The sequence below is a fragment of the Prinia subflava genome, chromosome 1, assembly GCF_021018805.1.
Source record: "Prinia subflava isolate CZ2003 ecotype Zambia chromosome 1, Cam_Psub_1.2, whole genome shotgun sequence".
Classification (NCBI taxonomy): domain Eukaryota; kingdom Metazoa; phylum Chordata; class Aves; order Passeriformes; family Cisticolidae; genus Prinia; species Prinia subflava.
In genome coordinates, this window is record NC_086247.1 from 133,591,165 (window position 1) to 133,612,135 (window position 20,971).

Below are 20,971 nucleotides of genomic sequence, written 5' to 3' on the forward strand. Positions count from 1 at the left end.
CTGTCTCCTGCCTACTCTGGCAAAGATTAATCTGCTAGCCATGTGAAGTTTCTCAGAGAATAGCTTCAAGAAGTAGGTCACACTGCAAGGCACTTCAGCCAAATTGTGATGCACTGCTGCTTGGCAGTGCCGTGGTTCTCTCACATGACACACAGCATGTTGTGATGAGGCCCTTGTTACTTCAGTTGTGACATGGAAGTCTGACAGACACGGGGACTTTCAGAGCCTTTCATCCAATGTCCCCTTAAGATTCTGTCTGAGGAAGGTATTTCTGGGTACTTGCTCTTTTTCCTCATATTTCACCTTTTCTGAGTTACAGGAAAAGCATGCAGATAAAGAATATGAACAAGGGGTGAAAACTGCATTATGTTCCATTTCATGGTACCTAATCCAGTACTTCCCATCCCCTGGTATTTTCTCTCCAGGCTAGGGAAAGTCAGATATTACCGCTTTTCTTTCCCTGCAGTCCACAGTGGTGTATATAACTATGCAAGAGCATTAGTGGGATCACCTGGGTTGTTGAGCCCCAGAAAGCTTAGCAGCAATGTCCTCACAGCTGCTGAAAAGAGATGGCATGCTCTGCCTGGGGATGGATTTAGCATTTGGGGAGCACTCAGAAATAAATAAGACAATATATAAAGGGAGACTCAAGATAGTACAATGGACTTAGGGAAGGGACTATAGAATAATCCTGAATGTGATGCAAAAGCAGGAATATTAAGGTTTCAATGACTTATGAAGAGTCATGCAGCATTGATTCAGCAGGTACCAAGGAGGGCAAGCACTACACCAGGGAAGAATCTGGGGAATCGTGACTGTACTAACACAATGACAATGCTTGTGAGAACAGCAGACCCTAAACCTTAATTTAGTCACACCTGTACCTCTCTGAGCACAATAAGAAACAAATAAAGGCATATTGCTCTGTGTGTTGTTTCCTTGAAAAATATCTGTTGCAGTCAAGCTAGAAACATCCTTTAAAATCAAAGTGAAGCTTACAGGAAGCCTCACACAACTGACACCTCCAGACTCTGTTAATGCCGAAGCATGAGGAGCACTACAGGAGAATTTCCTTTGTTTGAGGTTCTTCCAGAACTGACAAAGCACTATAAGCCAGTGTTACATCAAGCAAATATTTGTGGGGGCTAAGATTTCCATGCTGAAGCAGGAGCCAAAGTGCTTTGCAGAAAGCTGTGGCATGCTCTCCAGCATGTTTGTTCCCATTGCACAGGGACAGCTTTGTATTATATGTGAATGTTATTTATTTACCAGATTATTTGACATTTTGGAGAATGAGACACAAAATGTTCAGGCTGGCTTGCCCTGTAAGCAAGAGCATGTTTCCTAAGGAGGAAGAATAGAAGAATATGCTCCAGGGGCCTCAGGTGTGTGGGACCCAGCACACAGGCAGCCCAGGCACCCCTAGGTCAGAAGACTGCAGACAGCACTTCTCCCCTTTTCTGCCTGGCAGCACTGTGCATTCCTTGCTCTTCTGCTGTCTTAGCAGTGCCTGTGTTTTCGGAGTGGTGAAGGTATTTCACATCCCTGTTTCTGATTTCACAGACTATTCTGAGTCAGAAGGGACCCACAAGGATCATCAAGTCCAAGCCTTAGCAAATGGCCTGTGTGGGGATTGAAAACAAGATCCTGATGTTATTAGCACCCTGCTCTGACCAAATGAGTGTCCTGGGAATGGCAGTGATGAAGGGTGATCACCCCCTTCATCTCCTCACTACCCTTGATCTCAAGGGGTAGGTGATGGCAGAGGGATGGAGGAGTGGCTGTGCTTTGTGGGCACGCTGGTGAGTGCTGCTTACAGACCAGCACGAGCCTCTCCCTGCCCCAGCTGCATCCTATGGTGCAGGAAATTGCCCTCAAAGCAGCTGCACCTACAGCAGGGGGGTGGGTCACTGGAGCCAGTCTTCAATTTGCAGCCTTCTCCCCTGGCAGGGCTGTGTGATGGAGCTGGTTCCTGCTGCTCTTGTGTCAAAGCAGGCAAGGGAGGCCTTTCAGTGGCTGTGCTGGGCTCAGTGTACAGTGCAGTAAGGATTTTGGATGTTCCCAGACTGCAAGGGCTATAGTGCATAGATATTAAACAGACTTATTTCTAGAACTTGTGCTGCAGGCATGATATGGGGTACAAAAAATAGCAGAGTATTCTACACAGGATATTTGTGTCTAGTTTTGAGAAGTTACCTGTAGCTGCCTGGTGTGTTCACACAAGTGGCTCCATTCTGGCAGCCTAATTCTGTTCCAGCAAAAATCTGGCATTCATTAACATCCTCTGAGCACAGGGGGCCCTAAGATGAAATGGAAAACCAGTTTATTTTCCAAATAACTGAGAAATGAAGCAAACCATGGACCCAATGTTTAATATAGTTTTCAAAGATATACAAACCTTGGGCTGTTATCAACACAGCTTCCCTTATGAAACATAATAACAAAACTTTACTTTTCAGCTGTTTCTGTGACCTTTGCTATCAGTCAGACAGGGATAAGATATCTCAGATGTAGAAAGCATATGAACAGCACATTTTTGTCATCCCCTCACTTTCCAAATAGAAAAAGACTCAGAAATTTTTCTTATAAACTGTTTCTATCAGGAAAGCATGTCAGTTTTGACCCAAATCTTGCTGGGATAACTTTTAGGTTGAAATCCTTTGAGAAGAAGATATAACATTTCCATCTCTGGTGCACATAATAGCACCATTAAAGCATTTGCTAATAAAGTCTTTGGATTTAAAAAATTCAGAATGGCACTGATTCTTTACACCCCCTGCTTGTGTTACTTGTTTAAGGCTGAATAAATACCGACCCCCTCCCCCAGCCTCTCTCTATCCTTGTGTAAGGTCAGCAGCAAGGCACAGCTCAGTTCAGTGCTCAGCAAAAACCAGACTCATTCTCTGCTGTGGAAACTGCCAAGGATCACTGACTTCACGGGCCATAGCAGCAGTGTAACAGTGCAGGGTTTGGCCCAATGCTTTGGGCTTCTTTTTACACATATACATTTATATTGTTGAGAAGCAAACATGTAGCACTCCTATCAATGAGTGAAGCTGCTGCTCTGCTGTTCAGTGCATCTCACTCCATCCTAAGTAACCCAAAATGCTGTGCTTCGTGGCAATCACCCTAACCTAGATGCAGTCTCACAGCTGAAATAAAACTCTGTAGTTGAGGAGGCTAAAGACTCACCTGCCAGTTCCTTGTGCAGAGGCAAAGGAAACCATCCAGTGAGTTAATACAGGTCCCTGAGTTCATGCAGGGGTTACTACTGCAGGCTCTCCTCTGGATATCCTGAAATGCCAGAAAAGAGTAGAAAATTAGGTTTATGCTTAGCTGGTGTTCTATCAGCATTTATTTTCAAGACAAACTATCTTTTTTCTTTTTTTTTCCCCACATTATTTCTTGAATTCCCCCTCCAATTTTTTTCAGCAAGGTTGATTTGTAAAAGTTTTGAGCTATTTCACTCATCTCTGTACAAAATAATGGTGTTGTGGTTGCTCATACACAGAATGGCCAAGCACCAGGATGAGAAAAGCCCTGTAAAATGTAAATATTAATAGAGACTGTTCCTCAGCAGCATACTGGGAGTCTAGATGGAGGGTTATCTTGTCTTTTTGATTCCCCGGGTATTTCATCTGACAATTGTTTTTAGTGGCATTTGTAGGTGTGGCTTGTCTTAAGCTCACAGGAGAAGCAGGCAACAGCTGAAACTTACTTAGTTCCAGCACAATAAAAATCAGTTTGAGTTTCTGGTCTTTATCTTGACAGACCAGTGAAGGAAATGTTTACTTCTCCTCAGTATCTACTTGTTGTTCTTGAGTGCATAACTGTTTTTCCATTAAGAAATGCAGGCTCCTACATTTTAGAGCCTTCTTACAAAATGTAAACAAGAGTTTACAGAAGGCATATCACCTCCTCCACAAATCTTGGTGCTTTTTTTTTTTTAACCTTCTGTTACCAAAAAAAGTTTTCCTGAGGAATGCATGAGAAGAAAGAAATCATTTAGCTGTTTAATCATTGAAACCTTTATTTACTTTGAGCTGAGATTTTCTCTTCTGATCTCTAGTTTGCTTCCCATTTACTTACCTGCTGTAAACTTTGAAGTTTGTTATCAAGACCCAGGATCTGCAAAAGAAATGTGAATTACATTGTGGTTAGTAGGAGAGTGACCACAGAGGTGCTTGCTGGATATTGGTAAACTCACTAAATATTTTCCTCTGAGAAAAGAGAATAGCTGGTATGCCAAACCAGGTGACAGTCAGATCAAAATGGGTTTTGGTGGGTTTAGCAGTTCAAAAAATGTAAGCTTAAATATTTTCCAGCTTGGATCCACAAGGCAAGACTCAGTCTTGCAAAGATGTATTCAGGTGCTGAAAATCAAGAATATGAATATTCCTGTGGGACTGTTCAGGTCCTCACATGTGTGACAAGGACAGAGGTCTGGGACAGAGCACAAAAATAAGCCAAGAGTCCACATCTCAGTGGGTTGTAACCACAAACAGCAAGCTGATACTGAATCAGAGAATGTGGTGGATACATATTAATATAATTTCCCTAAAGGAAGGTGTCTTACACTTATAAAATATTTTCCTATAAGGCACTTGTGGAAACACTGTAACAAAAGATAAATTGGGCAATTGTTTAAAAATTTTTTCTTGGAAAAAGAATTTCAGGAGCAGGGAAGTGACAAAACTACTGCATCAGTCTTTTCTTTCCACTGCAAACTCCTATAGCCCATTTCATCCACAGAATGGGATGTCTGTGTAACAACTATCAAAATATATGTGGTCCATTTCCAGAATTTATCCATAAATATTAGAGGATACAGGCAATGCAGATGCTGACAATGAAGAATCACAGTTACTGGAAATTTTGGGGAGATTTACAGAAATATTTCCATTGTCTACAGAGTTACTGAATAAGTATGTAAAATTAAGCACAGATTCCAACCTGATATTAAATAGGGACTCTGCTCCAGTTCCCTAAACTGGGTCCAGAAAAACTAAAATGAATCAGGTTGTTTAATATTAGTGTGAGGAATGGAAACCTGGGAATGCTGGAGGAGGAGAGCATGAAGGTATGACTCACCTTGGAGGTCAGCAGAGTAATCTGCTGGGATACATTCTGCAAGGCACCACTGGCTTTTTTAAGTTCTTGAATCTCTGTGCTACTCTCTCTAACCTAAACAACAGAGATAATGTGAAACAAGCTTAGGAAAGTTTAGTCCTTGCATAACTTCACTATTATAAAGTCCACTTAAATACAGAGAACACTACAACATACACAATTTAATCTTTTCATTATCTTTTGTGATGACATGATTACTTTACAAGTCTGCAATGGCTTACTTTCATATTAGACTGCTGATATAGATAATATAAAATAAAATACAAAACACATCAAACACTTTTGAAAACAATTTAACTCAATATGTAGAAATTAAAACAAAAATATATTAAGGGAAAATAACTGTATCACCTGACTAAAAAGTTCTGTAAGGTCTTCTTCATTAATTTTTACTTTCCCCAGTGGTCCAGTTCGAAATTCAACATTTTTGTTGGAGCCAGCATGGAACACTAAATTACCCTGCTCAGAGGATAAACGAGGCCTGTTATGTATTGAAAAAAAAATAATAAAGATATAATTTAGTTACACATATTGTCAAAGAGTATGTAAAATACAGCTGTAGTAAAGTCATTCTGCTCCCATTACCAGCACTTAGAGGCCACCATATCAACAAATATATTTGCAAGCAACGGTACTTACTGCTCATCATAAGTGGCTCTTTTCTGCCTCTTTCTTTCATGGTGGTTTTGGTCACAGCTCAATCCAGTAAGCAATAATAACACAACTACCAGCCCAGGAGCAGGAGGAGCCCAAAGCATTGCTCTCCTCCAGCTGCCTTACGCTTGAAGTGAAGAAAGCTCCAGTGCTGGACTGGGCTTGTGAGCCCAAGTGCCCTTTGCTCTCCCCAGCTCCTTGTTCACAAGGTGCCCATTCTGCTGCCTCGTCTTGCAAGGGTGAACTTTATCTCAGACACCTAATTAAAGATTGACAGCATGCAAATCCTCTAGACATTAAATGCATCTTTCTCCCTTTGTCTTTTGGATTCATGAGCTTTGAGAGATCATTACATGGAATCTGCCTGTATTTTATCACTATGTCTTTGCCCTTTGTACAGTGTCCCTGAGAACCTCGTAATCTGCAGAGAGTGCTCTCCCACATGCTGCACCAGAGGGGCAAAAAATTATTTGGCAGCACTAAAGGACCTAAATTGTTACAAACAAACCCAACCCTAAAAGTAAAACCCACAGTGGATGGCAAGGAATATTTGTATTGAAAGAGAAGCTTCCAGTCAGTAATTTACTGGGCAGATGACACAAACCAGTCAGCAGTACTAAACAGCATCCCATGGATTACCACAGTAAGTACAATTTTAACCAAATATGGTTGCTCTGATTCAAGGGTGACTCAGAACCCAGTTGCTTAGGCTCAGGCTGTTGTTGCTGAAAGCCATGAGAGGTTCCACGTCCCACCTCCCCTTTGCTTTTGCCAGACTCTCCATATTCTCCTTACACAAGACTTTGCTGTGCTTGGTTCTTCCTGCTTAGAGGAGCTCTGTGTGTGTTTTCTTTCCTCATGCTAGGAGCTCCCAGATGTCCAGGTCCACTACCATTCTTTTTGATTTTCCTTTTTGCTTAGCAGACATCTTATTCAAGTTGCTCACATTTCAAAACTCAACTGAGAAGAGTAGCAACAGTTGTAGCTGTTCTTGCTCATAGGTAACACAAGCATCCTTTAAGTCCTAGACCTTCCTGGAAGACATGGAGCTCCTGCTCCTAACCCTGCCCAGTCCTTCTTTCTGCTCCAGTTTGTACTGGTCACCAACAGATTCCCACAGATATGCGGAACCTGTCCTGGAGCTGGGGGATTGAATGAACTCTACAGCTTTCACAGATGGAAGCATTATAAGCTCAAAACAACCTGGGAAGAAATTGAATGTGGTGGCAAAAAATACTGATGTAATCTCAGAAAGAGATGCACACTGAGAATGTGAATGTGAAGTCAGGACAGCTAACGCTTGTGGTGCTGCCACAGACAATGTGATCTTCACTGTGAGTACCATAGTGTCTTAGGCTGTACCAGCTGTATCCCACCATTTCCCCCAAACTAGATTTGTATTATATTTTATTATTAGTGTTTTCACTATATATCATTATATTTTATTATCTGTGTTTTCATAAACTTACCTTGGAATTCAGAACAGCACCAGCCTGCTGACCATGTCCCTTGAGCCCCCACTGGCTGTGGCTGCAGGTAACCCAGCAGTCACTGCTGCTGCCGAGGGATCTGGAGGGGCGGCGGTGAAGCTCCTCCTGAACCCACGGGGGACAGCCCATCCCATGTACCTCCTGGGGAGGGACAAGGACAGCTCTCTGGATGTTCACCTGCCCTGCAGTGGGGAGTCTATCAGCTGTTCCTTCCAGAACAGAGAAATATAAGGAGAATTTTCCATGTGTTGTTCTTTACCAACATGAGGGATAATATTTCCATAAAAATACAGTTGTGTCCTTAGTTGTTGGAAATACAACTGCTCCATTCAACCCACATGAGCTATGTTTTTTTATATCAACTGAGAATCTGTTCCTACACCTTTTTTATATTTACCATTATGCCTTTTGCTCTGAAACCTCTGTTCAGAAATAGGTCAACACAGACAAATTATCAATGTTTCTGTCTAGTTGACCAGACACCTTCTGCCTCTGGGTATCCTGGTACTGTACATTAAACTGATGCTCATTAACATTCTTCCTGTCAATTTTGAAGTCTGGTGGGGATGTTTTCTCTTTTTGTTTTGATTTTCTTTTTGTTTGAACAGTTTACAGAGTTTGTGTAACTGTCATTGGATGTCAACTTGAATAAACTACGGGCCAACCACACTTGCACTCCATAGCAGCCTGGCTGAATGTCTGTGTACTCCAGGACCTCACTCTCACAAAGTCCACTGCATGCTGACAGTTTCCATCCTGGCCTTTGGCTGGGGCCAACAAAGTCCTTCCTTTGCTCTATTCATTTCTTTCGCATGCTGAGTATGCACTACCCCTCTCTGCCACCTGTCAGCCTTCAATTCAGGCTTCCCTTTCCAACTAATTAACTCCAATAAACCAATAACCAGTCAGCAATAAACCATAAAGGATGAAGACAAGGCTGGTAATGCAAGGAACAAGAAGAAATTCACTTTCTCTTCCTGTAGGCCTTAAACTTAGAAAATGGTTGGCCTGAGGACCAGCTGATTTAGACTATGCACTGATTATAGGATGGAGAGTTGGACACCCACCTATTTGCATGACACACTATTTTCCATTTCATTAGACATTCCAGATTTTACTTAATTTAGTCTTTATTCCTAGTGAATGCACCTTAGACTCGCCAAACTGAGAAATCTATAAACCTTCTTAAGGAGAGAAATAGGTCCACACCCTCTAATTTTACTGTAATGTAAATGTAATGTAATGTAATGTAATCCAATGATTGAGACATCATTTTTGGAGGAACATAATGGAAAACATACAAATGTCTGGCACAAGGATAGGGGCTGTTCTTTCTAACAAGAAGAGCTGGCACAAATCTCTCCTCCAGGGATAGGTCATTCATTACCTGCCTAAGATGAAGGCTCAGAAAACAGCTCTAAAGAGCATAGGTTGTATGCAGATTTGGGAAGAGTAATGGAGTGTTTGTGTCTAATTCTGGCTGAAGTTCATCCTGTACTAGCAGGGACTACAATTTACCACCATCTTGTGTAGCTGTGTGAATGAAATTGTGGTATTCCTCTGTTTCTCCAGCAGTATGTGCCTGCAATGCAAAGACGCTGATGTAGGAGACAAGAGTTGACTCAAATCCTGGCCAAAAATTCAATACACTTTAATTACTTCTGGGAAGTAATTCAAAGGCATGGACATGACATGAGGTTTTGACAATGTTATCTGTTTAAATGGAGGAAGAGCAGCAACTGGTGTGAATCCAAATCTGGCTAATTTTTTAATGGAAGACTAAAAGATAATCCTTTTTCCTACAGATGAAAAAAAAAAAAATCCCTGCTATTCATTGTTATCACTTTAGGTATTTGCAAATAATTATAAATCCAGTCTGTTGCTGGTTATATACCAAGTAGAGCACATTTACTCAAGTTTTCCCTCCACTGAGCTCATACCTCCCATATCCCCCAGTACTTCTATCTTCACTTCCCTGGATCCTCCTTCATCTTTCCTTTCTAATGATACTCTAGTGTTCAAAAGTGATACACAACATATGAAGTCATACTGTTACCTCCATATAACTGTGCAAATTCCTGGTGTAAACCATGCTCCATATTGAACTCAACATTTCCTGAGTGTCCCTACAGCTCTGAGACAATCAAGCAAAAGGTTGGTAACAGGCCCTGCGCAACAGATCAGCAACCATGGTGCTTACATCAAACATGGGCGACTCTGAAAAGTCACATTCCCCTTGCTGTTCCTATAAGCACCTATCATCAGTTCCTTCCCTCTCTCCATGAGTATCTGGAGAGTTTTATGGCCACAGCACCTTCCCCAGGGGCTGCAGCTATTGCAAACCTGTTTCCTACACTCGTCCTTAAGGATTTCTTTTCAGCATTCTGCCCTCTGACATCTGTTTAAGATTCTGCTTCCTCAACACAGCTGATGAAGTTCATAATGCTAATGAAGTTAAACTGCCTGGTCAGGAAATTGAGTTTTTCAGTTTCTAATAGCAAATGACAAAGATAAGAGTCTTGATTTAGTTAATTACTTAAGCTGAAATTGATCTACTGTCCAAATTCTCCCTAGATTCCTTTATCACAAGTAAGATTTAACATATTAGCTTCTACTTTCCTTATGAGACTCTTATTTTAGTTCTTCTGTCTTTCTGGTTTTTCTTCCTTCACACTGATGTTTCTGTAAACCACTAACCACTTTGATGCTTCCTAGTCTCCATTTCATTCTTTTTTGTAATTAGCATTTTCATTTGCAAATGAAAAGCTTCCAGTCAGTTGTATTGGCTTTGTTCTTTTCTATTGATTATTCCAGTCCTTTTAACACATTCCAATCGCTTTAACATACACTGGAGTTATTTTTAGGGACTTCCATTTGCACAGCCACCCTTCTTCACTAATAACCCTAAAGCCATGAATGGACCTGGCTGCACAACCCCCCTCAGATTCACTCTATTCTGTACTGTTGGCTTTTACCAAGAAGCTCAGTCCGAGCTGTGCCTGCACAGTTTGCTGTGTGTTGATGCTGTGGTTACAAGTACTGCCATTCTGTCACCACACAAAATGAGCAGTAAGAGTCATCATCCCGGGTTAGGAAGGGTCTGTGCAGGTCAGTGGAGCATCCAGGTCGCTCTCCAACAGTGGCCAAAAGCAGATAGGAAATGAAGGGTACACGGAGGGGTGAGCACATACAGTATCTCCCCTAGGTACTCTCTTGGCCTCCAGTTATTTGCAGCTCCAGAACTTCTTCAGCCAGAAATTCTTCAGTCTATTTAGTCAGTACTCTCAAAGGATTCTTCTTACATGAAGTTGTCCAGTCTTCTCCCTCTCCACAAGTTTTACCTTATAACACATGTGCAAAGAAGGAGTAATACCATATGTTAACTGTGGTCAATACACAGTGAAAATGCCAATAAAATATTAATTCTGAGAAGAATCCTATTTTAAGTGTATTATTCATAAACAGAATGAGATTCATTTATTTTTTTTAAATATATATGGGAAAACATTTGAACTAATCAAAACTATTTATTGCTGTCTACGTATGAGAAAACACATCAGCACCATCAACATGCTTTGCTTCCAAATTCCAGGTGGCAATTTTAAAATATTTGAATTAAAACAGACCAGTGCATGGACAAAAGCACAAGATAAACATTCTCTCACTGAAGCTGGGATTTCAGGATGTATTCCTGCATCTAAAATGAGAGACATTCCTCCCTGGAGGAGATTTTAGGAACTTTTCTGGTGCAATTTTCCAAATCCTAGTGAAGGGCATCCAACCAGAGTGGCCATCTGACATTTGATCCAACTTCTCAGTATTTCATAAACTTCCCCTAAAGAGGCTGTAACACTACAATATTCATATTTGTGCAGGAAAAAGGAAAATGGCTGGAATTAATTTTGGGCTCTCATGTCTACCTTTTTATGGTTTCTCATTGCTTTTCCTTGGATATTTCTTTGATCAGTTCAATTTTATACAATATTTACATAAAGCTGCTCAGAAATGCCTAATGCTCTTGACCAATTATTTCATCTTCTCCAAATCCTTTCTACTATGTCATATTCTTTAAACACCATACAGAAAAAAACATAACACTAAAGTGGTTGTAAATACATAGGAGACAACATACATTAAACTGCTAAAGAAAATAAATATAATTCAGTATTTATACAAGAATTCAAGAGTTAAACTTTAGTATGAATAGCAAAAAAATAGAGGAGTCAAAGGAGAAGCTGAGAATTGACTAGTTCATCCTTGAGATGTAACAAATATTCTCTAAATTTTCAGTTTATTTTAGAAATATGTGACAACTGCCAAAACAGAATTGTATAGTCATTGACACACTGGACCTGCTCAGATTTCTATTGAAATGTCTCTGTCAAAACCAAAATGGGCTTTCCCTTGTCTAAATTTAAGAAATAGTTATCACCAATCAATGTTTTCCCAGACTGTAATACAGAGATTCCTGAAAATCCTTATATTTCTCCTAGGAGGAATCAGTCAAAAGTGAGATAAAAAAAAGCCTCTGGGCGGGAGCCTTACATTCACTGCATGGAAGGATGCACCTCCACTTCAAGCATCAAGAGATACTCAAACTCACTGCATTAAAAAAATGGTATTGTAGTAATTTTGCTGCTAGACAGGTTTCTTCATGAGTACAGGGAAACCTCAGATTAACTCAGATACAAACCAGCTGATATAGGGGAGATTTTTGTAAGACAATCTGCAAGCTTCAAAAATTACTACAAAAATATAACACCACCAAATAAGACACCCTTTTTCTCAGTGGAAAATCTTGAATTTGAAGGAACACAACCACATCACTTCACTCAGATAATGAAATGTAATTAAGATGTGCAAATGAATTAGGTACGAAATCAAAAATCAGATTCTGGAAATCTCCCTCCCTTTCCAAAGCTGTTTTCCAGCTCTTACTTCTTCACCTTTCAGCTGCTTTTGTAATCACATTTCATTGCTGTGAAAATGCTTAAGCCGAAGTTGCAAAGTACAGCAATGATGTAGGCTGCAAAGTACTTAGGATTAGGAGACTGCTTGGAAAAGGAAGCAACATGATCATCAAGAGAGGTCAAGCAGGTACAACCCAATAGAACCCAGTAAACCAGTCTATTAATGACAAACCAAGGGATAAGCAGCAGTCACTCAATTTAGCTGCACCAGTATTACAGGGTTAGCAGGGGTAAAACACAAATATGTATTTACAACTCTGAATTCTTTCAATGTTTTTTTCCTTCAGAAACAGCTCAAATTAGCAAACAGATTCAGTCTTCACAATTATATTGGATTAAAATTCACTATCAATATGGAACAGGCTCTGTATTACTGTATCAGTTTTAGGTGCAACTAGGTGTTTCAATTCACACTTCCACACTGCTAACTTACAAGTGGCATATAAAGCATAAACACAAAGAAATTGAAAATGAATTGTTAATAGCAATATCTTTCTAAATATTACTACAGTGAAGCAGAATGAATAGACTATTTACATGGTTTAGCAGAAGGAATTCCAATTTATACATCAAATTGATATAGTTTTCATGCCAATGTTTGGAACAGACAGCAATAGATCTTCGTACTGCCACATTTCTCCCAAGAACAAAACCATACACCTACTAGTTATTGATCTGGCCGATAAATCTTCACAGTAACCATTGTGTGTATAGGTAACCACGGTTCACTGCCAAAACCACACCTCTCTTTGCAGTTTAGTACCCAGCATAGCAGTACTTTTTGGCCATTTCAGTACAAGAGATCAACCTCATCCTTCTCTAGGGCTTTGTACAGAGCACTTCCAGGAGAAACCGTTTCCATTTCTCTTTCACAACTGGAATCGCCCAAGCGGTCAACATGCTGCTGGAGAATCAGACAGGCTGAAGTAGGTCAAGCCAAACTTTCCCTGGTTTACTGGTCCACAAGCAACATGCAAATCAAGACTGAAGAAGAAATATGCAGGAGTCATCATAAGAAAAAACAGTGTGAATTTATTGACATAAATTCATTCTGAAATTGTTTTCAGGACTACAGCGGATTAAAGTAGCTGCAGTATCTCTACAGCAGCTCAGTTCTCTGTGGTCTTCACTTTCTCCTGCACTACCAAGTCCAGATGGAACAAACCATGACTGCTCCTGTGATATCCCATGGGTGGGGAGGAGAGGGGGAAGAAAACTCATTCATTTTCAGGACTGGTAGCTTTGACTGCTTAGGTGCACAGGAACTATGATCAGCTACAAAATCCTTCTGTCTTCTGGCACATAATCTCCCTAAGGATACTTGCTAGGTATCACCTTGCCTCTTCCTCACTCAAGCTGCTTTTAATCTAGATACCAATGAGAAAATCTCAAGGAAAGAAAACAACTAGAACACATACTTCTTTAGAGGGCTCTCAGTTTTCCCATAACTTTCTCTGTTATTTCACAGGTACTGAACTCACAAGACTTGATTACAAACTCACTGAGTCCAGCTCTATGAGGCGCTGTGCAGCCTCCACAGTTTCCTCTCCAGTTCTTATGTCACAGGAACCTAAAAACGGAGCTTTAATTTTTTTTAATTTTTTTACATGTAGGTTTTTGGTAATGATCTTATCCTGAATAATATGAGAAGAGAAACAGGGAAGTTTTGTAAGGCTTGTGATAATGCAAAATTTTCATTCAGCTGCACCTAAACAAATCATTCTAGACAAATACAGTTGGGTTCCAGAATCCTATAAGCATTTAAAGAAGATGAGACAACCATAAAGAACACTACTACATGTTAAAAATTGTATATAAAATACTGAATTTAATACTTTTGTGAGCTACAAAAATCACATCAAAATTTCAGATCATATATACAGTAAACCTTTTCAGAATGCATCACTTACATTTAAAGATGAAGACATTTTACATGTAGAACTTGGTCTCTGCACCTAATTAAAACAGCTTTGACACAGTTTCACACAGTACTGAGAAAATGGTTTTAAGATAAAAAAATAAATAATCTTATCCTTTCTAATTGAAGTATTTGCATATGCTGCTATTTTTCATTCTGCAAACTAAAAAAATCATTTAAATAAAGCAAATAAGTCCTGTAAACTGCCAATTAAATAAAACACCTATACAGTTCAAATCCATCATGCATGCAAGTTATTAAAAATATATCAAAACTGTTCAGCCAAATGCCTGGATAAATATCTTGCTAAGCTCTGGTTTTTGTCCAGGTTCCATCAGTTTTCTCCAAAAAGATGGAATATTTTCTGTCACCAGTCCATATGCATCAGTTTCAGGTTCTAAATTATTCAAGTAGAATGGAGATCAATTTTGCCACCACGTGTACGTTGAGGCTGTTTCCCAGTAGGCGATAGCATTGCTTTATTGTTAACTTTTCAGGAAAACCTAAAAAAAAACATATAGAACATCACTAGTCTGAGTTTGTTCCTATTTTTAGTGTAATTTTTCTTTAGTGAACATCTCTTAGTGTAGTTATCACAGACTGCAGCAGGATTTACCCTCCCTCCAACCACCCCCAAAAATTCACAAGCTTACAAAACCAATTCACAACCAGTTCATTGGATTCGTATCAGTTCTTCTATTACCAGTATCACCATCTCTAAGGTTTCACAAGAAGCTTCAAAACATTCCCCTGTTGTGTAACTACTGCTGATCTACCTTCCCTTCAGAGAGCTCACAACATCCAGCAGTCTCAGGGAGGGGCAGCAGCACTAAATCCCTGCACAACTGCTACTCCAGATAACATCCACAGAAGAACACGGCCACAGCAGAAAGAAAATGTGATATTTCTGCAGATGGACTGAACTGCACTTCTCAATAAGCTTTATATCGTACTTCCCACATGCTCCCCTCTAACAGCTCAGGCAAATAGCAAGTCTCAGTGCAATATACCACCCGTACAGATTAAACAATGAGCAAGGCTTGTTCAGTGAGTGATCAAGCAGTTGAACAATTTCCATTGTAATTCAATGCCAACCCCATTAAACACACTCAGAAACACAGACAGCATTAGAAATGTCCTTCACATAGGAAGTGTATGGCCTGGCAGAAAGAAGGGAGCACCAGTAAAAATGTCACCAGCCCAGGTATTGTGAAAGGGCTGTGTTGTGTACTGACTACCAAGCTCCTGAGAGTGAAGCAGTTTCGAGCAGCCAGCTGCTCTGCTCTGTCCTTGCTTGCACTCTTACCTTACTCCAACTGGAGGTAAAGTACATTTGCTAACCTGAGTGAAAGATGAACAGCAGTGATGACTTAATTGTCAGGGTCATATAGTAAGCTGCTGGCACTTGGCCACATTCAATTATTTCACCATTCCCTAAGAAGAAACACAAGTTTGACTCGGAGGTCATCACCAGCCCAATTAGCTCAGATGCACAAGCACACTGAGTGCAAGTAATGATATGTACGCTCTGAAATTTTCACATCTCTTCAGAAAAATTCTCCTCCAGAGAGAGCTCAGGAGAGAATGTGGTTGGACAGTTACTGAGCCAAAGGAGCCTCTGAGGAGGAGGTGGTGTCTGGGAGGAGTTGTTCCATCCTTCTCTGCCAGTTATTAATGCCTCAAATATGGGCTGCTTTGGTAAACACATCTTCTGCCAGCTCCCTCCACTCTGCCCAGCTTCCTGGCACTCACATTTGGGCAACCATTCTGTCTTTGGAACAATCACTTGCACTCCCACAAACATTTCCTTAGATGGAGTTTTTACATTCCATTGATGAATAAGGTACAGAATAAAAGCATTTTAAAAGCATACATGAAAACAAATATGTATTTATGCACATACACACACACATACATGCACTTACAGGCCAAGAAGCCTATCCAAATCTCGAAAATGTCAGAATTTCTCCTTCTACCTTCTGGCAACTGAAAGCCAAGAATTAATTCTCAGAACTTGTGGCTTCCTTTATCCCAAGCCTCCATCCTCTGACTGTTAGCATTGTCTTTCAATGTTACACCACTGTGTATCTTCTTGGCTCCAGAGTGGCCTACATCAAAAGGTCAGATTCAACAATTCCCAGTATGCTGGCACTTGCTGCACAGCTCTCACTGTAGCATTTATGTCACAAACAGTATCTGAGGACACTGAGGTCTCAACAGCATGTACTCCCCCACCACGCTGGCTTTTGTTTCCTAAAAGCTTGTATACATTGCCAATTAAAAAAATGGAAAACACATCCTGACATCACTCTCATGAAAGCAGGTCACAGGTGCAAGAATGCTCTGTTCACTCTTAATGATATTGCTGTGGGGCCTACCAGAGTGACAAAGACAAATGACTGCAGTATTTCATTGAAGTGTAGTGCAATTACTATTTATACATTTAGATGTTAAAAGCACAAAGAAATCTGGTCATGTACAGAATTAACAATGACTTTAACTCTGGACCTCACATATTAGAGAAGGCCATCAACTTCTTAAAATGCACATCCATTTAGACAATTGCATTTCTTCTGATGATACTATAGCTGCACTAGTAACAGCATCTGTTACAAAGCTCCTGACAGTCTGTTCACACAGTTTTCAGCTTATAGTTTCCTCATTCTTCAGTTTCTTGGACCAATAACATATTTGCAGTGGGTGCAATTCCAAGTTTCCTGGTTTTGAAAATTTCCTCCTAAATGTTGCTATCACTACAGAACACAGTAGCAGAGAACTCATTTGCTCTGAAAATACCATATTTCACTACAAATGGGAGAAATGCTGTCAGGGCAACACCCTTTGCTGCAGCCATAAATATATCCACTTTCAAAAAAAACCCAGAGCTTGCAAATTCTCAAAGGAAACTGAGATTACAATACCTAAATTCACTAAAGATTTCTATCAGCCTGAAGTCGAGTAACACTTTTTTAAGCAAAAAGTGGGAGAAGCTTTAAACACAAAGAAATGTCAGACTTGTGACTCAGTGCAGGGGGAAATGCATGTTCTATTGACTCAGGAGTATATTCAAGAGGAAACCACTGAATGAGAGAGAGGCTTGCTTTATGTGTCATCAAAGTTGGAAAAGCAGTACAGAGTGGGAAGGGAACTGCAAGAAAACAGTTATAACACTAACTGCCATAATTATAGCAAAAGGGAACTCTCCTCTAAGAGGTGGAATCCCAACCAACAAAAGGCAGGTCTGCTAAATGAACACATTGTTACATGCTGATGATCTGGGTGATCCTCAAATTCAGAAGCCTCACTTGTCTTCAGAGTTCAGTTCTGGCTTGCAAAAATATTGAACCTCACAGGTGTCTCTGCAGATGAGCTCTGAACAGAAAGCACAGTATCACTCCAAGCACTATGAAATTATAAAAGTCAGGTTTTGCAAACTGCTCACCCCAAAGTAATGGAGTCTTCCAACTTCTAAATTTCTCCATTGTCTCAGTTCTCCCTTTGTAAAATACAAGCAGCATTAACCCTATTGCACCTCTCAGTAATGTTGCAGAGATTGATTTAACAGTAGAAAAACTCAAAAAAAAAAAAAAAAAAAAAGAGAGAATGGGCAATTTTGTGCCCAAAAGAGACCTTGAGCAGCATAATAAGCCTCTACAAGCCCAATCCAGCTCTGTTATGTTCAATTATCTTGATATCAGCCTGCATGAATATGGAACAGAGCTGTGCTAAAAGGCTGTCGGCAAATAGAACAGATCCATTAAAGAAGAGGGGCTATGAAAAAACATTGCATGTTGGTATATTAACAACACAGCACACACTTGCAAATACTCATAAACATGTAAGCTTAGTGCTGGCAACTCTAGTTTCACTGTGCGACCTTGATAATGTTCTCCAAATGAAGCAATTTCATATATAACAAGTAATAAATAACAAACTAAAACTGCAAAAGAAATAAATACATAGAAACAAGTCACATTTCTCAGAACTCTAAGTCACTAAGGAAGCCAAAGCAAAATATAACAAATTATTCAAGGTCAGTGCTGTCTTATTCTTTCAGCAATCTGGTCTAGCAGAAGGGAGCTGGAAATAGATGATCTTTAAGGTCTCTTCAAACACAAAACCTTCCACGATTCCATGCTTTGGTTGCTGAATGACAATAAATTGATCTGATGTGATGTCAGCAGGGCAGTTTTTTGCAGATAGTAACAGCTACACTTTCCTGATTGCCCTTTTTACAAGGAGAATTCTGATGAATTTACTTCAGGTTTAATTCTAGTTAATGTATATCCAGTGTACTGATACTGCTGAGTCTTGCTCCTTGACTCCTTCTTCAAAAAACAAAACCACTTAGAAAATGAAGTAATTGACCAAGGGCTTCCTTGTCTAGAAAACAGAGATGGCTTAATAGATTGGCTACTCCTCAACAAAGAACTATCTGTATAATCTGAAATTCCCTATCAGCAGCTGTAAATGTGTGGAAGGGAGAAAGAAAGCAGCTTGAACACTGAGAACCACAAACAGACTTCCGAAGCTGCCAGGATATGTTGATTTACCACAGTTGTGAGTAACACTGGCTGCTGAGTAAATAGTTTCAACTTTAAACAGAGGTAGTCCTTCATTGCGCCTCACTAACAGAGCATTTCACATGCCAAGACCTTCTTCTTAGCTTATAGAGATGAACCTTACCACAGAAGCTGGCTCTTACAAAACATGAAAAAAACTAATGGAAATTGAGAGAAATTCAAAGTTAGACAAACAACAAGAATCAATCACATGAACTGAGTGGTCTAAAAAAATGCGAAATAAAAAGATTGGATTAGTCCCAGTAAAAAAAAAAAATTCCATTGGCACGTCTGAAAAGTAATGTAGAAGTGGGTATTTTGCAGCACATACCAAATTCCAAAGGGAATCCATGAAGATTTGCTATTTCTCTTGGGGTAAAGTACCTCAGTTTTAGTGTTGACAATTTCATAAGCTTCTCATCTTCTGGTAACTCATCAATGTGTTTAAACACTGATTCAAGCTATGAAGAATATCAAAACAAAGAAATATGACTGATGCAGGCTAAATATGTAAAATTTACAGTCACATCTTAATAGAATATTTCCTTAATCATCAAAGTGACAAAGACAATAGCATGTTTTGCTTGCAAGTGTCATTTGCATTCTGTTTCTGCAGCCAACATCTCAACACATGAACTTGCAAGAAAGAAATCAATGTTGCCATGAGGACATTCATAATTTCTTCCTCCAGTTCCAAGCTATACCAACACTTAATGGGGCAATCACAGAACAAACATTTGTTAATGTCAAGGGACAGTGACTCAATATAACTCAGTAACAGACCATTCATACAAATTAAGCTGTGTGGATGCAGCTGTTTTAATACACTTGCTTTGAGATTATTCTGAATTCCAGAGCTGCATTCCTCTTATGCTTAGAAATACCCTATAATATTAGTGAACAGCACAGAAGTGCAGGAGGAAGGGGGGCTTGTGTACAGCACAATATTTTATTCAATATTTTTGCAATACAGCAAGTACAGTGTGTGTACTTTTTTTGTGAAAAGTATCTTTCAATGCTGATTAACCAGTACATTTATTACCTTCCCCAATGCCTACACACCACTTGGTCGTGAACTTAGTATCAACTTTTCAAAATACTCATCACAGATAAATAATAATTTTGAAATTCAAACATGTTAAACATCTGACAATATATACTGAATTACATGTGTATAAAACCAGCTCTTGATTCATAACTCTGTACTGTAGGTTCTCCATAGAACTAGTAATTTTTAAGGTTTTCACATATCCCTGTGAAACCTCTGTATGACATGACAGATAACAAAGTAATAGCAACGAATATTCTCCTCATGGAGAGAAAATTAATTTTGGTCTAAACAAACTGCTGTGTAGGAACACAAAGTAAACCAACTGGAAACTCAGTTGCCATAAAATGTACATTTAAAAGATTTTTTTTTTCTTATAATATTCAGAGTAACAAAGGAGAAGCAGAAAAAACCCCAAGTTTTGAAACAAGTCTTGAGTTTTAAAAGAAGTCATTTTAATATGTTAAACTATACACTTACCTGTACATCCACTGCTGTCTGCAGGACTGAGCCAGTGCCTTCTACATAGTGTCCATACCTTAACAACAACAGTAACAATCTTAAATTAATATTTCCACTGGATTTCATAGCACTGACAACTGCAAAGGTGCAGAGAGGTTACTTAGGTTCCTTTGCCTTGATGAACAACCAGCCTCCTGGACAGATAAAGCAGAAGTTATAAACTGTGCTCACCCCGGAGTGCAGTACCCTATGATGTGCTCTCTGCGGATGAGTCTGCCCTCAGTGCTCAAGGGTTTATCCACACTAGTGTCCTATACATGGCAACTACACAAAGCCAAGGAATTCAAGCATAGGACCACCAAAAAACCCCATCTACATTGCCTAAGCCAATTTTACATTAAGGCAAAATGTGTTAAAGGTCAATGGTCCCAGGGGGTCAAATTAGTTCTCCTTATTAAAAGGAGGACCACTAGTGTGAACATCCAGCTTTCATGTCAAAGCATTAGAAACAAAGTGGTTCAATCAGGTTTAACTTCTGGTTGGTTGTGCATTTTCCACCGAAGGAAGGGTGATGGCCAGGCATCTATGCAGAGCAGTAGAAGAAAGAAAGAAGAAAAGAATTAAATCCAAGTAAACAGCAAGTAAACTTGCATTCTGAAACCTGTGATAGCTGTTCTGCATGCTTTGTGGTTGATTGCCTAACAAAATGTTTACTCTGTAGTCTCTTCAAGGCTGTA

The 20,971-nt window shown here is 39.7% G+C and overlaps 2 protein-coding genes across 4 annotated transcripts in view; both read right to left on the minus strand.

Moving 5' to 3' along the window:
* The window catches only part of CUBN (cubilin), a 142,219-nt gene extending 136,136 nt beyond the window's left edge, over nt 1-6,083 (minus strand). Inside the window, exons 1-6 of the mRNA XM_063413067.1 lie at nt 5,770-6,083; nt 5,482-5,611; nt 5,092-5,184; nt 4,090-4,128; nt 3,193-3,294; nt 2,197-2,300 (exon numbers count right to left, since the gene is read on the minus strand). Coding sequence (XP_063269137.1) covers nt 2,197-2,300; nt 3,193-3,294; nt 4,090-4,128; nt 5,092-5,184; nt 5,482-5,611; nt 5,770-5,888 — 587 coding nt within the window. The 5' untranslated portion in view covers nt 5,889-6,083. The remainder of the gene's footprint in view (nt 1-2,196; nt 2,301-3,192; nt 3,295-4,089; nt 4,129-5,091; nt 5,185-5,481; nt 5,612-5,769) is intronic.
* A 6,994-nt stretch (nt 6,084-13,077) lies between these two features.
* TRDMT1 (tRNA aspartic acid methyltransferase 1) overlaps nt 13,078-20,971 on the minus strand; it is a 29,820-nt gene continuing 21,926 nt past the window's right edge. For 2 of the 3 annotated variants that reach the window (XM_063413090.1, XM_063413097.1), the window contains 3 exons: nt 20,253-20,310; nt 19,056-19,185; nt 13,078-14,665 (listed from right to left, as the gene is read on the minus strand). In XM_063413090.1, coding sequence (XP_063269160.1) covers nt 14,565-14,665; nt 19,056-19,185; nt 20,253-20,310 — 289 coding nt within the window. In that variant the 3' untranslated portion in view covers nt 13,078-14,564. The remainder of the gene's footprint in view (nt 14,666-19,055; nt 19,186-20,252; nt 20,311-20,971) is intronic. The other variant, XM_063413081.1, reaches the window with a different exon arrangement.